The following is an 18779-nucleotide window of genomic DNA, read 5'->3' as shown; positions in this document are numbered from 1 at the left end:
TAGCAAAAGTTTTAACTGTTTTAAACTGGCCTTGGACACTAATATCAAGGCAAAGACTAGAGATTAAATTTGCAAACAATTGAAAGTATGGAAATATATAGAAAAGCTACCTGTCTAGTTCACTTTTGTTTTTTATACTTGTACATGTAAGTGATGAAAAAATATTTTTGACAAGATATTTTAAAGGGTGGGCTAAGTTATCCTTATACATATCAACTGTTCTAGTTCAGGTAGGTGCTTTTTACTAATCTGTTTTTTGAACTAGATTAATACTTTGACCAGCTTGAATATACATTTGTGTTAGGGAATGTTTTCGTTTTTGGTTGCCAAATAATGTTAGTATGTCAAAAGATAAACTGTTAATGCATCTTTGAAATGCATCTATGAAATAAGTTACTGAATTTAAAATAATGCATTTTTGATAGGCAATTTCTTCTGCAACTCAAAGACAACTTACTTTAAGCGGAATTTATGCTCATATTACAAAACACTATCCTTACTATCGAACAGCAGACAAGGGTTGGCAGGTAAATGTATAACTGTTTATGTTACATAGAGAAACAAACTGTGCATTCAAACTGTTTGTCTTATTGTGTTTCTGAACGTAGAATTCAATTCGTCACAATCTCTCCTTAAATCGGTACTTTGTCAAAGTCCCACGATCCCAAGAAGAATCTGGAAAAGGGTCATTTTGGAGAGTTGACCCTGCATCAGAAAGAAAGCTAGTGGAACAAGCATGGCGAAAACGCAGACAAAGAACTGTTCCATGTTTTTGTGCACCATTAACGTCTGGTGTATCCACAATTACAAGGTTGTAAAAATTGAAGTGTTTAGGCGACAAGGTATTTACTTGTTATGTTGTAATACTTGTTTAGATCTGCCCCAGTTTCCCCAGAACATTCGAATCAAGTTAACCCGCTTTCACCTCTTAACTCAGTACATGGACTCTCATCATCAGCAATGCATAATAACACCCACAAGCTTGGGGAGGAGGAATCAAAAATAAAACTTGTACAGCTATCCTCGCGGTATGTACAAACTAGAGTTCCTTCTCGAGAATTTATTGAGAAATCTAGAAAAAATCGAGTCTTGAATCTCAAGAAATAAATAAAAATTTCTCAGGAGAAGTTACGCAACATATCATAAACAAAAAGTCTTATTACGTGTATGTTTAGTTTCAACTCGTCCCTTAAGTGCACTGGGCACATTACTTTCTTCTTTTGCTCCTAAAACAGCGATTTTAAAAAGATCGTTGCCACTATATTTAGATTTCATTTGTTGCTTGTAAACAAAGAAATTATCTATTTCACAAGACACACATTTGCATGTACACATATATAGTCTCATGATCTGACATCAAATACAGTTGCAGAGAAAGATTTTACACTTCTTGCAGTTAGGGATGTTCAAGTAGAATAACTGGGTATTCTAGAATAATTGTTTCAAATCAAATCAAGTTCTTAAATAATTTTGGCTGTGCAATTGTTAATCTTGATAACAATAATAACCAGTTCAACATTATAAAACATATTTTATGTACGTAAAAAAGAAACAACCAACACAAAGAAAACCATTTAAAAAAACAACTTGCATTGAAATAAAATTCCCGAAAATGTTCAAAGACACAGAGAAATTAGCACAACCATAAAAGTTAACTCATAAGAATTTTGTTTTGTGGTTTTTATTATGTTTTTGTCCGTATTTTTTTTTCTTTTTTCTGTCTAATGCCCTTGATAAAGAAAGAGTGCTTCAAATTTATTCAAATTTGGACATATGTGAATGATGTTTAAACAATAAGTTTACGCATGTATACCATTTATTGTGACAATGCCATATTAACGCATGATGTTTAGCGACCCCAATTTGAATCGCGACCCACAGATTAAGAAGCCCTGCCCTAGTGTACAAATATATCATGTTTGTTAACCTGAAACATCTGCAAAAACAAGCACCCAAACAAAGTTCGGAAATTGGGTGGGTAAATCAAATCCGTATTAAACTACTGCTTCTGTAGTCCAAAAGTTGAACTTACAATGTCGACTCACTACATTTTTATCTTTGTCCAGGGTTAAGGAATGTCCCAAACGCATTCTGTTTTAGCATAACTTCACTGTTTTTGCAGTATTAACGTACAATCCTATGCTTCTAATCACTAAGCCTTTTTGCATGGACCGTTTAAGCGTATTCAATACGCTTATTCGACATGCATTTCTCTCGTTTCCGAAAAAGAATAAAGGCAAAGGCTATTAGACTTCTCCGATTGTCAATACGCTCGGCACAGGTGGTTTGATCACACTTAGGTGCGAATACGCTTACGAGAACTTTTTTGTGAACAAATAGGTCAAACCATTGCTAGTTTGTTTAATTTGGTGTCGAATATAACAGAGAAATTTTTAGTTAAAGTTAATGCTGAACAAACGCTCCATACACCAAGTTGCCTATTTGATGAAGTTTTTCGTCCAACTGTTGCAAAGTTATTCAAATTAGTCATTATGGGTCCCCTTCCCTGAAGGGGACACATTTTGATTTTACTCGATTTGTTTGTTTGTTTTTTCTTTTTTTTTCTTTTTTGTTTTTTTCTTCCCTCAAGTTTGTCCATCCCACTTTGCCAAGAAATGTTTGATGGATTTGGATGAAATTTTCACAGATGGTAGATATGGTTATGTAGATGTGCCATTTGTTTTGTTTGACTCGATAGCCCCAGTGTTTACCCCACTAGCCCCCTAAAATGGGTAAATTTTGAACAATGTCCGAATTGGATGAAATTTGGACAGTTTGTTCATTGTGCCATTTTAGGGCATCGTTTGTTGTGTTTTACCCTGTAGCCCCAATATTTACCCCACTAGCCCCCTAAAATGGGTGATTTTTTAAACAATGTCCGAATTGGATGAAATTTGAAAAGTTTGTTCATTGTGCCATTTTAGGGCATCGTTTGTTGTGTTTTACCCTGTAGCCCCAATATTTACCCCACTAGCCCCCTAAAATGGGTGATTTTTTAAACAATGTCCGAATTGGATAAAATTTGGACAGTTTGTTCATTGTGCCATTTTAGGGCATCGTTTGTTGTGTTTTACCCTGTAGCCCCAATATTTACCCCACTAGCCCCCTAAAATGGGTGATTTTTTAAACAATGTCCGAATTGGATGAAATTTGAAAAGTTTGTTCATTGTGCCATTTTAGGGCATCGTTTGTTGTGTTTTACCCTGTAGCCCCAATATTTACCCCACTAGCCCCCTAAAATGGGTGATTTTTTAAACAATGTCCGAATTGGATAAAATTTGGACAGTTTGTTCATTGTGCCATTTTAGGGCATCGTTTGTTGTGTTTTACCCTGTAGCCCCAATATTTACCCCACTAGCCCCCTAAAATGGGTGATTTTTTAAACAATGTCCGAATTGGATGAAATTTGGACAGTTTGTTCATTGTGCCATTTTAGGGCATCGTTTGTTGTGTTTTACCCTGTAGCCCCAATATTTACCCCACTAGCCCCCTAAAATGGGTGATTTTTTAAACAATGTCCGATTTGGATGAAATTTGGACAGTTTGTTCATTGTGCCATTTTAGGGCATCGTTTGTTGTGTTTTACCCTGTAGCCCCAATATTTACCCCACTAGACTCCAAAAATGGGTGATTTTTTAAACAATGGCCGATTTGGATGAAATTTGGACAGTTTGTTCATTGTTCCATTTTAGGGCGTCGATTATTGTGTTTCACCGTGTAGCCCAATATTTACTGCTTAAGCCACCTATTGTTTATAAAACGTCCGATTTGGATGAATTTTTGATAGTTTTTTGAATTTGGCATTTGTAGCTGTCGAATATTGTGTTTCACCCTGCAGCCCTAATATTTACCCTACCAACCCCCCAAAATGGGTGAATTAATCAACAATACATTTTGACAGTTTGTATAATATGCCATTTTGAGATGTCAGTGTTTTATGCTATTTAGGCACACAAACTTATAACAATGTCTCAATTGCATGAGATTTAGACAGTTTGTACTTTACATAACTTCTTTTTTTAAGTAACACTACCAATCACTGTGTTTGACTTTATAGCAACGTTTCTTATGGTTGTCTGTTTACAACTTTGCGTTTTTGGGGACCCATGAGTTTCTGCCTGCAGAAACAAATCAAGATTATAAAAAATGTTGGCTAATATAGGACCCAATATAAATAAATATAGAGAATATATTACAGTTTGCAGAATAGGTTGTAGTGTATATGCTATAGTAAAATGTGCTAAGCCACCCTTCTAGTTTTGTATACTTATAACACACAAGAGACTCCAGTGAAACAAAGTTTAACAGATTTGTACAGTCATATAAAGGTTTTTTCTAATGTGCTACTGTATGGCCTCGAAATGTAATATAGTTTTAGTATCTACAATTTAGAAATCAGCACTTATTACTATTGGACAATGAAGTCAGAGTGATCTATACCAGTGGTTCTCAACCTTTTAAGTTTGCGGACCAGAAAACTTTCAAAAAAAATTTTGCGGACGGGTGGACTTTCAAATTCAACCCAAAATGTAATCACGACAAAAATCTGCAATTCAAAAGAAGTATGTAATGAGAAGTTTGCTGCTGTCTTTTACACTTTTAAACATTTTGGCACCACACTTACAGCATTGTGACATACACACAAAAGTAGACTGAACTTTGTCTTACTGCACAATGTTGCAACTTACGGAACGTGAGAAATACCAAATCAGCTTAAATTGGATTTTTAATTTCTTTATTTAATGGACAATCCTTAAACATCTTATGATATAAAATTGGAATACATTTGGCGGACCGGCAGGAAAGTTGACGCGATCCGCCGACTGGCGGTTGAGAACCACTGATCTATACATTTTGAATGTTTCTTCCAACTATTCCTGAGGGTTTAACAGTTCACATTAAACAGATTCATACATTTGGTATGTCTAAACTCGACGCAAACAACTGCTGCCAACGAATTTATTTAGATTTTTTTAGAAGTATAGACTAACTGTCCCAAAAATACTCTAAAATTAACAATTATCCGGCCTTAATCTTTGTATATCGCTTTACAATAACCACCATATGGTTTTTATGCAAATCTGAACACCTTGAATGCGTTTCGGTTCGGCAGCAACGTAATTTTATGCTTTAGCGAATCGAGAATGTGACCTCACACAATGTGCATCATTTTGCTGATTCGATTCGCTCATGTAAAAAGGCTTATTGCCAAAACCTTAACCGTTGGTTGTTGTTTTTTCGTAAAAGTCGGAAAATAATTACATGCCGTTAAAACGTTACAAACCACATCGTATAAACATATTCACTAATGCATAACAAACAAGCAGCATGTTCTTATCACTAATTATGCCATCAATGCACCACCCTCATTATGGCATTGTTATAGCACAAATTTATATTGGTTTTAATCACCCGATATACGTGGCAAATTTGGATTTAAATCCAGGATTTGATATTCTACTTTGAACAATCCTACCTGAAATCGCTTTATGAACCCAAAAAATACAGTTGACACCAGTTAAAAAGCCTTTGGTATATGTGGGTAACCATTAAATAGGATGTATTACATATAAACTGCCAACATGTGCAAAAGCCACCTATACAGAAAATTCTGCTAACTTGACAACTGTAAGGAACTAAAAAATCTGCACTGGTGGTTTGAAGCTTGTAGGAACAGGCGTATGGCAACTGATGATAAAAGTGTTGTATAAATCAGTATACGTTTAAACAATAAAACAAACTACAAATATACGACTAAAGTATATATAAACGGGTGTAACTGATGTGGCCTTCATATCACTGATGATGGTATGAGCATTTGCCAAAACGTTTGAACAATAAAGCATGTCGCTTTTTACGTCTATTTGGGCCGTTATTTTCACCATTAAACTTATGAATAGATCCGTATATAGTGTTCCAAACTACAAATACATTGTGACAAATAGTCTATCTTTTATTGTTGGGTTATCTTTTACTGATTGTCCAATTAAATTCCAATAATTGATCAATCCTTACCAAGAAAATATTTTACTTAAAAAAATCTATAAAATTACTTAGGTTTGCTCAGTCAGCTCCAGGGTCACCTTCTGGGCATGGTCAAATCAATCAATTTTCGGTCCCCAGCATAGGGGGTGTTCCTGTTCCAAATGTTCACTCAACTTCATTAGAAACACCATCTAGTGTTTCACAGAACAGTCATGTTATACCAACATCAATTTGGTCACAAAGTATTCAACAAGGAATAAGAAGTTAGTCCATATGTGTTACCATTTAGGATTTTGTATTCCAATTACTTGGTATGATTTACTTTCAGTAGCGGATAAAGATGTTATTCATGATGGGAAAAATGGGGTGACTGATTCAAAAGACAATGGTACGTAAAACTTGACAACTACCAGGTTTAAAATAAAAGGCTGAATGATTTTACTGGAACTTATTGTTTTTGTTAAATAAAGCAAATTTCCATTTTTCAGAAAATTACACCCATGGATGTGTGATTATGTATGTATTTTTATGAGTCAAAGGGACACATACTGTATTGTTTGCATTTTTTGCTAAAGGGTGGTTAAAGCAATCATTGTGAAACGCCGTAAAAATATATAGACCCAATTAAAATTATGTAACAAATATATAATATGTGTGGTTAATCATGACGTAAAATGTAGTACAAACAAAACTGTTTCTGCAAGCAATTATGCTGTAACAACTAAAGTGATAGCTGTGCTATTAAAATAACGTAACAAAATTGTATATTCATTGCAATTCTAGCAAATGGCAAAAAAAGTAAATCATTGGATTAGAAGATAAATCATCACCTAAATGTAGTTATATATCAATACAAATTGCAAACTCATAGAAACCAACCTAACATAGGCTGTAGTCTGTTATGACATTTCACTTACCTTTCTGGTTAAATCACATTGTATTTTCAGCGCCTGTTGAAAAATTGTCAGTTGTGATGCATGCCCCAGCAAGTAGCTCTGTAAATCCAGGGACTTTCACTTCTGTCAACACATCGCACCCTCTACTTCAACAACAACATGTTGTCATGGTTACTGGCCAGTCGGGCTCGAGAGGTCCACAAACAATCCCCATTAACATTGGCACGCTGGTCTCTGGAGGAAATCCCATCATGAATCCCGGGTTACCTTTCATGGTTGCTGGTTAGTAACAAATAGTTGTATTGTAATATGGGGCTGAAATCAAACTAGTGTTAGAATGCCAAAAAATATAAAACCAGATGTTCCCATCCCTTGTTCTACATTAGTTCATGAGCATCGTGGAAAATATTGACTGGCATTACTTTTTTGTTAAGTTTGGAGAATACATTTTGACCTTCTCCTTTCCAGGTTTTAGAAACATGAATGGCCATTAGTAGTTTTCCACTTCTGTTTTTAATGGTTGATATAGCACATGTGTTTCAATGGAAGGGGACAAATAATAAATTTACTCAAATATTTTTCTTTCTTTTTTCTTCGCAAAGTTTGTCTGACTATTTACCCCGCCAGCCCCCTAAAATGTTTTTTCTTACCAAAGTTTGTCCGACTCGTTTTGTCATCAAATGTTTGATGGATTTGATTGAAACTTACACAGATGATAGATATAGTTATGCAGATGTACATCCCACTTTGTTTGTCTTAATAACCCAATTATGTATCCCGTTCACCCCTTAAAATGGGTGAGTGTTTACAGTTAGGGGGTTGTTAACATCCATATGACATCAGAAGCATTAGCGGTTGTTGCTCAAAACACCTCTTTTTAATTTTTAAAAAACATTGGCGGATTGAGCTGAAATTTTGCAGTACTATTGATTGAGTCATTGTGGTTTCGTATTTTTTAAGTATGTGTGTCGAACCCCACCCTACCAGCCCCCTAAAATGGGTCATTTTTTTAAACTGTGTCGGAATTGGCTGAAATTTTTATAGCTTATAGAAATTACCATTCATAGGAGCTGGTTGTTGTGTTTAACATTGTAGCCCCAATTTCACCCCACTATCTCCCTAAAATGGGTGAGTTTAATAAACAGAGTCGAAATTGGCTAAAATTTGGGTAGCATGTAAAATACACTATTTGTAGGTTTCGAATGATGTTTTTTACCCTGTAGCCCCAACATTTACTCCACTAGCCCCCTAAAATGGGTTAATTTTCTAAACACCATTTGAATTGAATGAAATTTGGATAGCTTGTAGGACTTGCCATTTATAAATGTTTATTGTTGTGTTTTACCCTATAGCTCCAACATTTACCCAACCAGCCACCTAAAATAGGTAAAAAAATTTAAAAAACGTCGGATTAAATGAAATTTTCAAAATTGTAGAATTTGCTATTCATAGTTGTCTATGTTTTTGTTTTACCACATTATGTTACTATTTAACTAGGACAGGGGTGGGGAACCTTTTTGTTTGTGAAGGCCGCCAAACGGTTTATCGACACTCGTTTAGGCCGCACAGATTATTTCTCAGGCCAAGGACAGTGGCATTCAAACTTTTTGACTTACGGAATGGTTGGTGTGCTATTGGGCTTACGGTCCAAGCTAACGAAAAATTCCTCACCACATTTCCACCCTCACTACAACATTCAGGATTTTATTAACGTAGAAACTCGCTTGATTATCAATATTAATCTAAGAGCAGCTTGTGACATCACAGACGAGTTTAAGACATTCGATTATGCGCAAACAATTGTTCTTTTGCAACTCAAGTAAAATTGTAGAACCTTGGTCTCTTGGCAGTACTGCGGAAAACGCTTTGTGTACCAGTACGCAAACATTTGGCTCTAGTTTGAAAACCGCTGCCCTAGAACCAATCAAATAGTAATGTGAAATAAAGGAAAAAAAATACGTTTCTGTATAGTTTTTAGCGCCTGGTGCAGTGTGTATTATCAACATCCTAAATTGTATTCTGACATCGAAGGCCGCACTTGGTGCCCTAAAAGGCCGCAGGTTCCCCACCCCTGAACTAGGACATATTTCAAACAATATCTGGGGTGAATCTGATTTGGACTCTGCATAGTATTATTATTTGAGCCCAGTGCCGATCACTGTTTTGCCTTACAACATCCGACTTTCTCATGGTTATCTCTTGAAATGCATTATTTTCAACTTTGCATGTGTGGGGACCCATGAGTTTCTGCCTGCAGAAACAACTAAGGTTATGTGGCTAATATGGGACCCAATACAAAATAAGCATAGGATATATATTATTGTTTCAAAATAGATTATAGCATATGTGCAATGACAAAATGTGATAAGCAACCCTTCTAGTTAATAAAGGGTCTTTAAATTCTCATTGTCAGCTTGGCCATGGCATGGCCCGCAGGCTGCAGGTTCCCAACCCCTGTGCTAAAGGTTACTTAAAGGGGCCTTGATCTATGAAAGGTTGATAACCACTGGTAAAGAAAATACATACATTTGGGGTGTCCATTGTTTTGTTTTACCCTGTAAGCCCCACTTTTACCCAATTAATCCCTTGGATAAAATTTTAACAGTTTGTGCAATATTTATGGGTCCCCTTCCCTGAAGGGGGCACATATTGTTTTTGTCCGTATTTTTATGGGTCCCCTTCCCTGAAGGGGACACATATTGATTTTACTCGATTTTTTTTTCTTTTTTTTCTTCTGCCCAAAGTTTGTCCACCTCATTTTGCCTTGAAATGTTTGATGGATTTGGATGAAATTTTCACAGATGGTAGATATAGTTATGTAGATGTGCCATTTGTTTTGTTTGACTCGATAGCCCCAGTGTTTACCCCACTAGCCCCCTAAAATGGGTAAAGCGCCTTCAATGGGCCTGGCGTACTGTGATTTGGATGAACTTTGGACAGTTTGTTCATTGTGCTTTTTTAGGGCATCGTTTGTTGTGTTTTACACTGTAGCCCCAATATTTACCCCAGTAGACCCCTAAAATGGGTGATTTTTTTAAACAATGGCCGATTCGGATGAAATTTGGACAGTTTCTTCATTATGCCATTTTAGGGCGTCGATTATTGTGTTTCACCGTGTAGCCCAATATTTACTGCTTAAGCCACCTATTGTTTATAAAACGTCCGATTTGGATGAATTTTTGATAGTTTTTTGAATTTGGCATTTGTAGCTGTCGAATATTGTGTTTCACCCTGCAGCCCTAATATTTACCCTACCAACCCCCCAAAATGGGTGAATTAATCAACAATACATTTTGACAGTTTGTATAATATGCCATTTTGAGATGTCAGTGTTTTATGCTATTTAGGCACACAAACTTATAACAATGTCTCAATTGCATGAGATTTAGACAGTTTATACTTTACATAACTTGTTTTTTTAAGTAACACTACCAATCACTGTGTTTGACTTTATAGCAACGTTTCTTATGGTTGTCTGTTTACAACTTTGCGTTTTTGGGGACCCATGAGTTTCTGCCTGCAGAAACAAATCAAGATTATAAAAATGTTGGCTAATATGGGACCCAATATAAATAAATATAGAGAATATATTACAGTTTGCAGAATAGGTTGTAGTGTATATGCTATAGTAAAATGTGCTAAGCCACCCTTCTAGTTTTGACCCTGTTTGATCCAGCGGTTCACCCACAGGCCCCCGAAACGTAAAATTTTTAACGCTGGTTTGTAACGCTGGTTTGGTAAAGAAAGAGTGCTTCAAAAAGAGACGTCGTTTCGGTGATCAGAAATCAGCTGTTTTGCACAGCAATGCTATTTCGTTTTATAAAGTTATCACTCACATTTTCAGTTTTGGCAAAGGTTTCACACCTATGACGTGATTTAAACCTAATAAGCGTGCTTCGGTTTCGTATATGTCAAGCAAAACTTGTTAATCAAAATAAAGATGAAAAAATAAACTTGACATTTTTGCAAGATAAATGTTTTTATGGGTCCCCTTCCCTGAAGGGGACACATATTGTTTTTGTCTATATTTTTTTTTTCTTTTTTCTTTTTTTCTTTCTAACGCAGATTTGTTCCCACGTTTTGGTCAACAAAGAATGGTTCAATCTTTTTCAAATTTACACACATTGTAGATATTGGTCTAAAGATGGTCCATGTAAATTTTGACCCCGTTTGATCCCTCGGTTCACCCACAGCCCCCCAAAACGTGAAATTTTTAGCGCGGCTATTGTTCCCACGTTTTGGTCAAGAAAGAATGGTTCAAACTTTTTCAAATTTACACACATTACAGATATTGGTCTAAAGATGGTCCATGTTAATTTTGACCCCGTATGACCCAGAGGTTCACCCACAGGCCCCCGAAACGTAAATGTGTCTAACGCTCGTTTGGTCAAGAAAGACACTGTAGGCAGAAGTACCAAGAGAGTAACTCACTGGTTTACGATAGCGGGAGGGCTCAGCTTGACGTCGGACATATGTTTTACGAGACGTCGTTTCAGTGATTAGCAATCAGCTGTTTTGCACAGCAATGCTATTTCGTTTTATTAAGTTATCACTCACATTTTTAGTTTTGGCGAAGGTTTTACACCTATGACGTGATTTAAACCTAATAACCATGCTTCGGTTTTGTATATGTCAAGAAAAACTTTGTTAATCAAAGTTAAGATGAAAAAATTAACTTGACTTTATTGCCAAATAAATATTTTTTTAAATGCTCGTTGTCAGGTTGGCCGCCGCATGATCACGGGTTACTTAAGGTCAACTAGTCGGTATTACAAATACAGCTCAGAACTTTCTTCATAACTTAGCGTTTTTTTGACATTTAATTTAGGAGTCAATACTCAAGGCATGTATAAAATAGGCTTAACAGTATTGTTGAACACGAATGACGGCGAGCTTTTGAAAACGGTGTCAAAAGGTCAAACAGTCGTTTGGCGTGTGCACCCTGAGAGGTTACTACAGGTCAATGGTACTCGTTTTGCAAAACAAAGTTAAATGAAAAACAATTTGTTATGTATACACTTGTAGCAAGTTGCTTTTTAATTTAAAATCTCTGCAAAACAACTGTTACAGCTTTCTAAAAAAATTGTGTTCAAAACCCGACCTTGGAGGACTATATCAGGGTCAAAGCAAGAGATTAGATTTAAGTCTTTGTTACGTTTTTTTAATGTTTTTGTAATTACATGACAATAATAGTGCAAAAAGAATACGAACAATTTTTGTTGTTGTTGGGTTAATGCTTTCTAAAAATTTGTCCTTAAGAATCTAAAAATCACCGCAACATTTGTTTACTGTAAATCCGCACAAACGCGCGTGTGGGGACCCATTAGTTTTTGTTTACAAAAACAATCATATGTGTAGATCAAATGATGTGTATAGTAAATTGGTAAATATCGTTTAGAATATATAAAATGGAAGTATATCAGAAAGCCACTCTTCTAGTTATGTTTTGCCCTACAGCCCAATCAGTTACCCCATTAGCTCCCTAAAATGGGCAAACTTTATTAACAATGGCCAAATTAAATCCAATTTGCATAGTTTGTAGCTCAAAAAGCGTGTTATAATTTATACATAGATTTTTAAATTGATAATTTTTTATCGCCTTATTTAAACTCATACCACCAAAATATGACGGTTATCTTGTAAAATGCATTATTTACAACTTTGCATGTGTTTGGGACCCTTAAATTTTTGGCTTGCAGAAACAAACTAAGGTGATAAAAACGTTGGCTATTATGGGACCCTTTAGAACAGGGCTACTCAAACTTTCATGCTGTGCGACCCCATTTTCAAACAAAAATTTGTATGCGACCCCTTGATGGGTATAGCCCAGAGGTGCACAACCTTTTTGCTATGAAGGCCGCATATTTATTTTACCAAAGGCCGCCAATTGCCTGCTTGCTTGTGTTTTAAAATTACTGATCTAAAGAAATACTTGTATTATGTATATGTACCATCTAATAGCGCCTATTACCGAATATTCGGTTTGCCGAATTTATTCGGCCGAACCGGCCACTTTTGCAAAGATTCGGTTTCGGCCGAATAATATGTTGCGATTCGACCGAAACCGAATCTTTTACGAACACCCATTTAAAGCGGTAAACGTGTCCTTTATGCTTAGTACCAACGAAAATTGCGCCAATCATTATACTTTTTAACACATTGATGCTTTTTCCACTGCAAACAAAAAAACAGTAATTCATTGTCGAGTTGGCAGTCATGCTTGAGGCAATGTTAAACCCCACAGAACTAAAGAAGAACGTAACACACCCATTCTGCACCAATTGTCCGGTTTTGCGTGATGCGATTTTGCGTGATGTCATAAATGATTCGGTTGATTAGGCCGAATTTATTCGGCAAAGCCGCCGAATATTCGGTTTCGGCCGAATCGAAATTTCGCCGATTCGATACATCACTAGTTTTAAATGCTTGTTGTCAGGTCGGCCGCCGCCGCATGACCACGGGCTACTTAAGGTCAACTAGTAGGTATTACTAACACAGTTCAGAACTTTCTTTCGTCATAACGTAGCGTTTTTTTGCAATCAATTTAGGAATCAATACTCAAGGCATGTATAAATTAGGTTAAACGGTGTTGTTGAACAGTAAGGACGGCGTACTATTGAAAACGGTGTCAATAGGTCAAACAGTCTTTTGGCGTGTGCACCCTGAGAGGTTACTACAGGTCAATGGTAATGCGAAACAAAGTTAAATGAAAAACAATTTGTTATGTGTACATTTTTTAATTTAAAGTGTCTGTAACACAACTGTTACAGCTTTCTAGAAAAAAGTGCGTTAAAAACCAGACCTTGGACGACAATATCTGGGTCAAAGCAAGAGATTAAATTAAAGTATTTGTTTCGTTCTTTTTTAATGTGTTTGTAGTTATATGACAATAATAGTGCAAAAAGAATACGAACAAAATTTTTTTATTGTTGGGTTAATGCTTTTTAAAAATTTGTCCTTAAGAATCTAAAAATCACCGCAACATTTGTTTACCGTAAATCTGCACAAACACGCGTGTGGGGACCCATTAGTTATGGGTCCCCTTCCCTGAAGGGGACACATATTGTTTTTGTCTATATATTTTTTTTTTTTTCTAACGCGGATTTGTTCCCACGTTTTGGTCAAGAAAGAATGGTTCAAACTTTTTCAAATTTACACACATTACAGATATTGGTCTAAAGATGGTCCATGTGAATTTTGACCCCGTTTGATCCCTCGGTTCACCCACAGCCCCCCAAAATGTGAATTTTTTAACGCAGATTTGTTCCCACGTTTTGGTCAAGAAAGAATGGTTCAAACTTTCTCAAATTTACTCTTATTATAGATATTGGTCAAACGATGGTCCATGTGAATTTTGACCCCGTTTGACCCCTCGGTTCACCCACAGCCCCCCAAAACGTGAAATTTTTGAAACGGCTATACTTGCTAAAGCAGATGTTTCTGGAGTTTCATACTTTTTGATTGGTACATTGCAGCGTATTTTAAACTATTTTGTAACTTGAAGTTGTATATATCCATTTTCACCCCTTTACCCCCAAATATTTGTTTGTTTGTTCACATGTTATTGAGGCCAGAAATACAAGACTTAACCTGCTGAAATTTTTAACAGCTGTGGATAGGGTGCTCCTTGTTGGCTGGTAAAAATTTCAGTGCAATCAGCTCAGTAATAGTAAAAATATGTTTTTACATGCTGTCTTTTGTCATATTTGTGCTCGCTCAGTGCACAGCTGATGCAATGGTAGTGATTGACGATAGTGGCACATGGAAAAATGCCTCTGCTTCACACATGAATGCAGTCGTCACTTGACCATTTTCTCTCTGGTTGGAATTAAGATGATACGGTGTTAGTGATATTGCGCTGTAAACGTTAACGCTGCGGGGTCACGGCAGGGACAGTCGATGCGTATGACGTCATGACCGTATTTGCCTGTCGCTCAGTGCACAGCTGACGCAATGGGAGTGATTGACCATAGTGGCGCATAGAAAAAAATGCCTCTGCTTCACGCATGAACGCAGTCGTTACGTGACCATTTTCTCAGTCAGATAGAAGTATCAACTCTCAAGGGAGTAATTCACTTGTTTACGATTAAGGCGGGTGAATGCAGCGGGAGTGCTCAGCTTGACGTCCGGACCGACGTTTTATGAGGCAGTCGTGTCGGTGATTAGAAATCAGCTGTTTTTGCGCAGCTATGCTATGTCGTTTTATTAAGTTATCAAGCACATTTTCAGTTTTGGAAAATTGTGTTTAAAAACTGACCTTGCACGACAATATCAAGGTCAAAGCATGAGAATAAATTGAAAGTATTTCCTGTTAGTTTTTCCTATTTACTGTTTTTTTGTAATTATATGACAATAATGATGCAAAAACAATATGGACAAAACTTTTTGGGTTAAGGCTAAAGTTGGTTAAGCTTGTCCTTAAGAATCTAAAAATAACCAGGATGTTTGTTTACCATAAATCCGCACAAACGCGCGTATGGGGACCCATTCGTTTTTGCTTGCAAAAACAATCATATATGTAGATCAAATGATGTGTATAGTAAATTGGTAAATATCTAACAGTGATTGTGCCCTATTTTTACTGTTACCAAATCGCATATGCATATGTGTGGGGACCCATTAGATTATGCTTGCAGAAACAATTAGGTTATAAAGTGCCAGGAAAAAGATAGGGACCCAAATGTAGGTGCCAAATATGTATCCATTATAAATATAGTAAATGGAATATGTGATACATCATTAAATATGATGTAGTACATATAACCCAGCAATATATAGGAAAACCGCTATTCTAGTTTTTGTTTACAAAAACAATCATATGTGTAGATCAAATGATGTGTATAGTAAATTGGTAAATATCGTATAGAATATATAAAATAGAAGTATATCAAAAAGCCACCCTTCTAGTTCAATTTTAGGTGTCGCTTGTTAACTTTTGCCCTGCAGCCTGATCAGTTACCCCATTACTCCCCTAGAATGGGTGAATGTTTATATAACGTCCAATTGGATAAAACTTGCAGTAATTGTCATTTTGAGGTGTTGATTGTAAAGTTTTATCAAAGAAAGGTGATAAAACGGTTGGCTATTATTGGACCTATTATAAAATAACTGTACAAAAAAATATATATGTTTTTATGTTTTGAAATAGGCCATAGTGTATTCAATGGCAATATGTGCTAAACCACCCTACTAGTTTAAACAAGTTATAACTTGCTGTTGCCCTATTTCAAGCAGATAGCCATTCTATTGGTAAAGACATGGCATGGCAATGCAATAATAAAGACTGCCACTGGTATGTGGGAAATCATTAGTTTTTGCTTGCAAAAGCAATCATGTTAGTAGATCACATGGTGTGTATAGTAAATTGGAAAATAGGATAAAAAAATAAATAAATAGGAAAACAACCTTTTTCATTCTTGGAGTTATCTAACCAGCTGTGACAATTTTTGATGTTTGTCATAAAAAAAGATAAATATTCAGGCTAAATGTCCACAATTTTTCAGGTAATCAACAACTACTTATGAAACGAATATCAGATTCCAATGATACTGATGTCACTGCAGCTAAGAAGTTACGTGCTGATGGTAATAATGAACTCTTATTGCAAGACCAAATCTATGGCAATTAGCTACTTAAGAGGTTTACTAATAGAGCCTTGGTGTGTTTACCCTCATATAGGATATTTCTTGAAGGAGACATATATTGATTTGTCTGGTATTTTTCCTTCGTTTTTGTAATTATTTTTTGTAAAATACCTTGGTTTTCTGTTTTCTTTGCTGAAATTAGTTTTAGTTAAGCTGCAGACAGTGCACACTGTTTCGATCTTAGTGCAGAGTGACCAGATAGGTCAAAACAGTGTACACTGTCTGCAGTTCATCATTTATTGGCTCTATGCTTTTACAAGTACGGAAATGCACTTTTTCTGTTAAATCTGTTAATATTCATAGCGAAACGCTATACCAACTTCTGAATCTAAAAGTAGTCATTCCCTCTTGGTACTGATACCAATTTGCTAAAATATGTGTGGATTTTTTTATGGTGCGTGGAATGGTAGCTGTATAGTCACTTGTGCATTTTTTGTATTTTGTGACCAGCAACTTATTGTTTTGTATTTTCCAGGCCAAATGGACCATGACTTGCCCACAATGCAAAAATGAAGTCCAAAAATGATGGCTGTATTCACATCATTACATTTGATTGACACATTACTAAAGTAACAAATAACGTGCCCAAACAGTTCCGTTGAGAGTTGCACCAGAAAACATATTTGTTTGATGCGCCTATCTGATGCTATTTGTGCACAGCATGCATCGTGTTGCATGAGGTATCATCAAAATGCCTATTTATGAAAGTGTCACAGTTTATAATGCATTGTTGTCATTTTTAATGTGGATCAAAACCAATGTAACAATGCATTTACAGGAAAATAATAAATATAAATGGTTTTGTACTAAAAGCAGTGTTTCATACCGGAACGGAACGTTCCGTTTGGCTGAAAATATTTACAATGAAATACATAATTTTTGGCTGAAATACCGAAATAAAAATATTTAAAATACCGGAACGGAACGAAATACCGTTATTTTTTATTACGGTATTTCGTTCTGGGCATTTGACATGTAACAATTGCTAAAAATTTTGCGCCGTTAGGCTAAGCTATAATAAAAATTGAAGATACCACAATTTACATCCGTTTGACCATCATTGACAAATGTTATGTGACCTAACAACTACCGACGATAATATTTGTGCGTTGCAACTTTTTTTTCGCTTAATAGTTGTAAAGACCATAAAGAAATGTTCTTTTTTAAGACCGAAATACCGAAAAAAAAAACGTTATAAATTTATTTCGGTCAGACCGAAAAGAAATGAAAATATCGGTCTGGAACGAAATAACGAAATAAATAATTTGCTCAGAACGAATAACGTTATTAGGTTTCGTTCCATTCCGGTATGAAACACTGATTAAAAGACGCCATCCATGTTTCAAAAACTTTATTATAAAACATGAGAGGTTGCATAGTCTGTAAAATAGGTGCTGTTCAAACGGAAATTACAAACTACTTGTGCCACATTTGTACATATTTGTGTCCAATGTTAAGTTGATCATTTTTAAGAGCCTTCGTCGTGCTGGTGCTTGTTTATTTCATGTCAATAATTGTAAACAATCTGCAACATAAAGCACATACGAAAATTGCTGTTGTACACGCAGTGAACATCAGTGAGAATTAAGAGCAGGTGTTTGGGAATGCTAAGTCATATGTATTCAAGGCATGACTTGACTTGATTTTGTTGCATCGTAAATGTAATTGAACTGGGGACCAAAAAAACTGTTGTTTAATAAATTGTTTCTTTGGATTCCCCCATTGTGAATACAGTCATTTAAACGTTAAACTTGCAACAGAAAACTTTGCTGAATACCGGTGTACATTCGAAAGCAAAATTGTCTGGAATGACGTTAATTTTTAGGGTTGGGGAAAGTTTATATTAGGGTTGGGAAAAGTTTAGCCTACATATTAAAATAGCAAAATTTATCTGTGTACGAACATATGCCGGTCATATTTTGTATCTGGTCGATCGCGTTTGTGCGTAGGTATGTACTACACCATGATGCGTCGTTTTTGGAAAGCTGCTTTAGCTTTTAAAAAAAATGCGGAACGCTTTAAGCATGTATGTGTGCGGGAGATTAAAAGCGTTTTGTGTATTACCGCCATATTAACATATTGGACGCCCTAAGATTGACCATTACAGACATCAGCCATATTTATTCAAATAAACGGCCACTTTCGGATTTAATTACTAGCAGTTAACCCTCTTATTTTTCTTCACAAAAAGTCGCGGTGTCACCCAATTTGACTACAATTTGCAATGAATTTGCGACGGCTAAAGGTTTGTTTT

At 35.8% G+C, this 18779-nt stretch overlaps 1 protein-coding gene across 2 annotated transcripts in view; it reads left to right on the top strand.

Annotated features, from left to right (window-relative positions):
* The window catches only part of LOC145232241 (forkhead box protein K1-like), a 30113-nt gene extending 11838 nt beyond the window's left edge, over nucleotides 1-18275 (top strand). Inside the window, exons 6-13 of one of the 2 annotated variants that reach the window (XM_080096797.1) lie at nucleotides 426-527; nucleotides 609-811; nucleotides 876-1028; nucleotides 6058-6248; nucleotides 6314-6373; nucleotides 6933-7163; nucleotides 16385-16465; nucleotides 17001-18275. In XM_080096797.1, the coding sequence (XP_079952923.1) occupies nucleotides 426-527; nucleotides 609-811; nucleotides 876-1028; nucleotides 6058-6248; nucleotides 6314-6373; nucleotides 6933-7163; nucleotides 16385-16465; nucleotides 17001-17038 (1059 nt within the window). In that variant the 3' untranslated portion in view covers nucleotides 17039-18275. The remainder of the gene's footprint in view (nucleotides 1-425; nucleotides 528-608; nucleotides 812-875; nucleotides 1029-6057; nucleotides 6249-6313; nucleotides 6374-6932; nucleotides 7164-16384; nucleotides 16466-17000) is intronic. The other variant, XM_080096798.1, reaches the window with a different exon arrangement.
* Nucleotides 18276-18779: the final 504 nt, after the last annotated feature.

The sequence above is a fragment of the Phallusia mammillata genome, chromosome 6 (assembly GCF_965637545.1).
Source record: "Phallusia mammillata chromosome 6, kaPhaMamm4.hap1.1, whole genome shotgun sequence".
Lineage (NCBI taxonomy): Eukaryota > Metazoa > Chordata > Ascidiacea > Phlebobranchia > Ascidiidae > Phallusia > Phallusia mammillata.
Note: the sequence above shows the minus strand (reverse complement) of the source record. Positions and strands in the feature narration are given on the sequence as shown.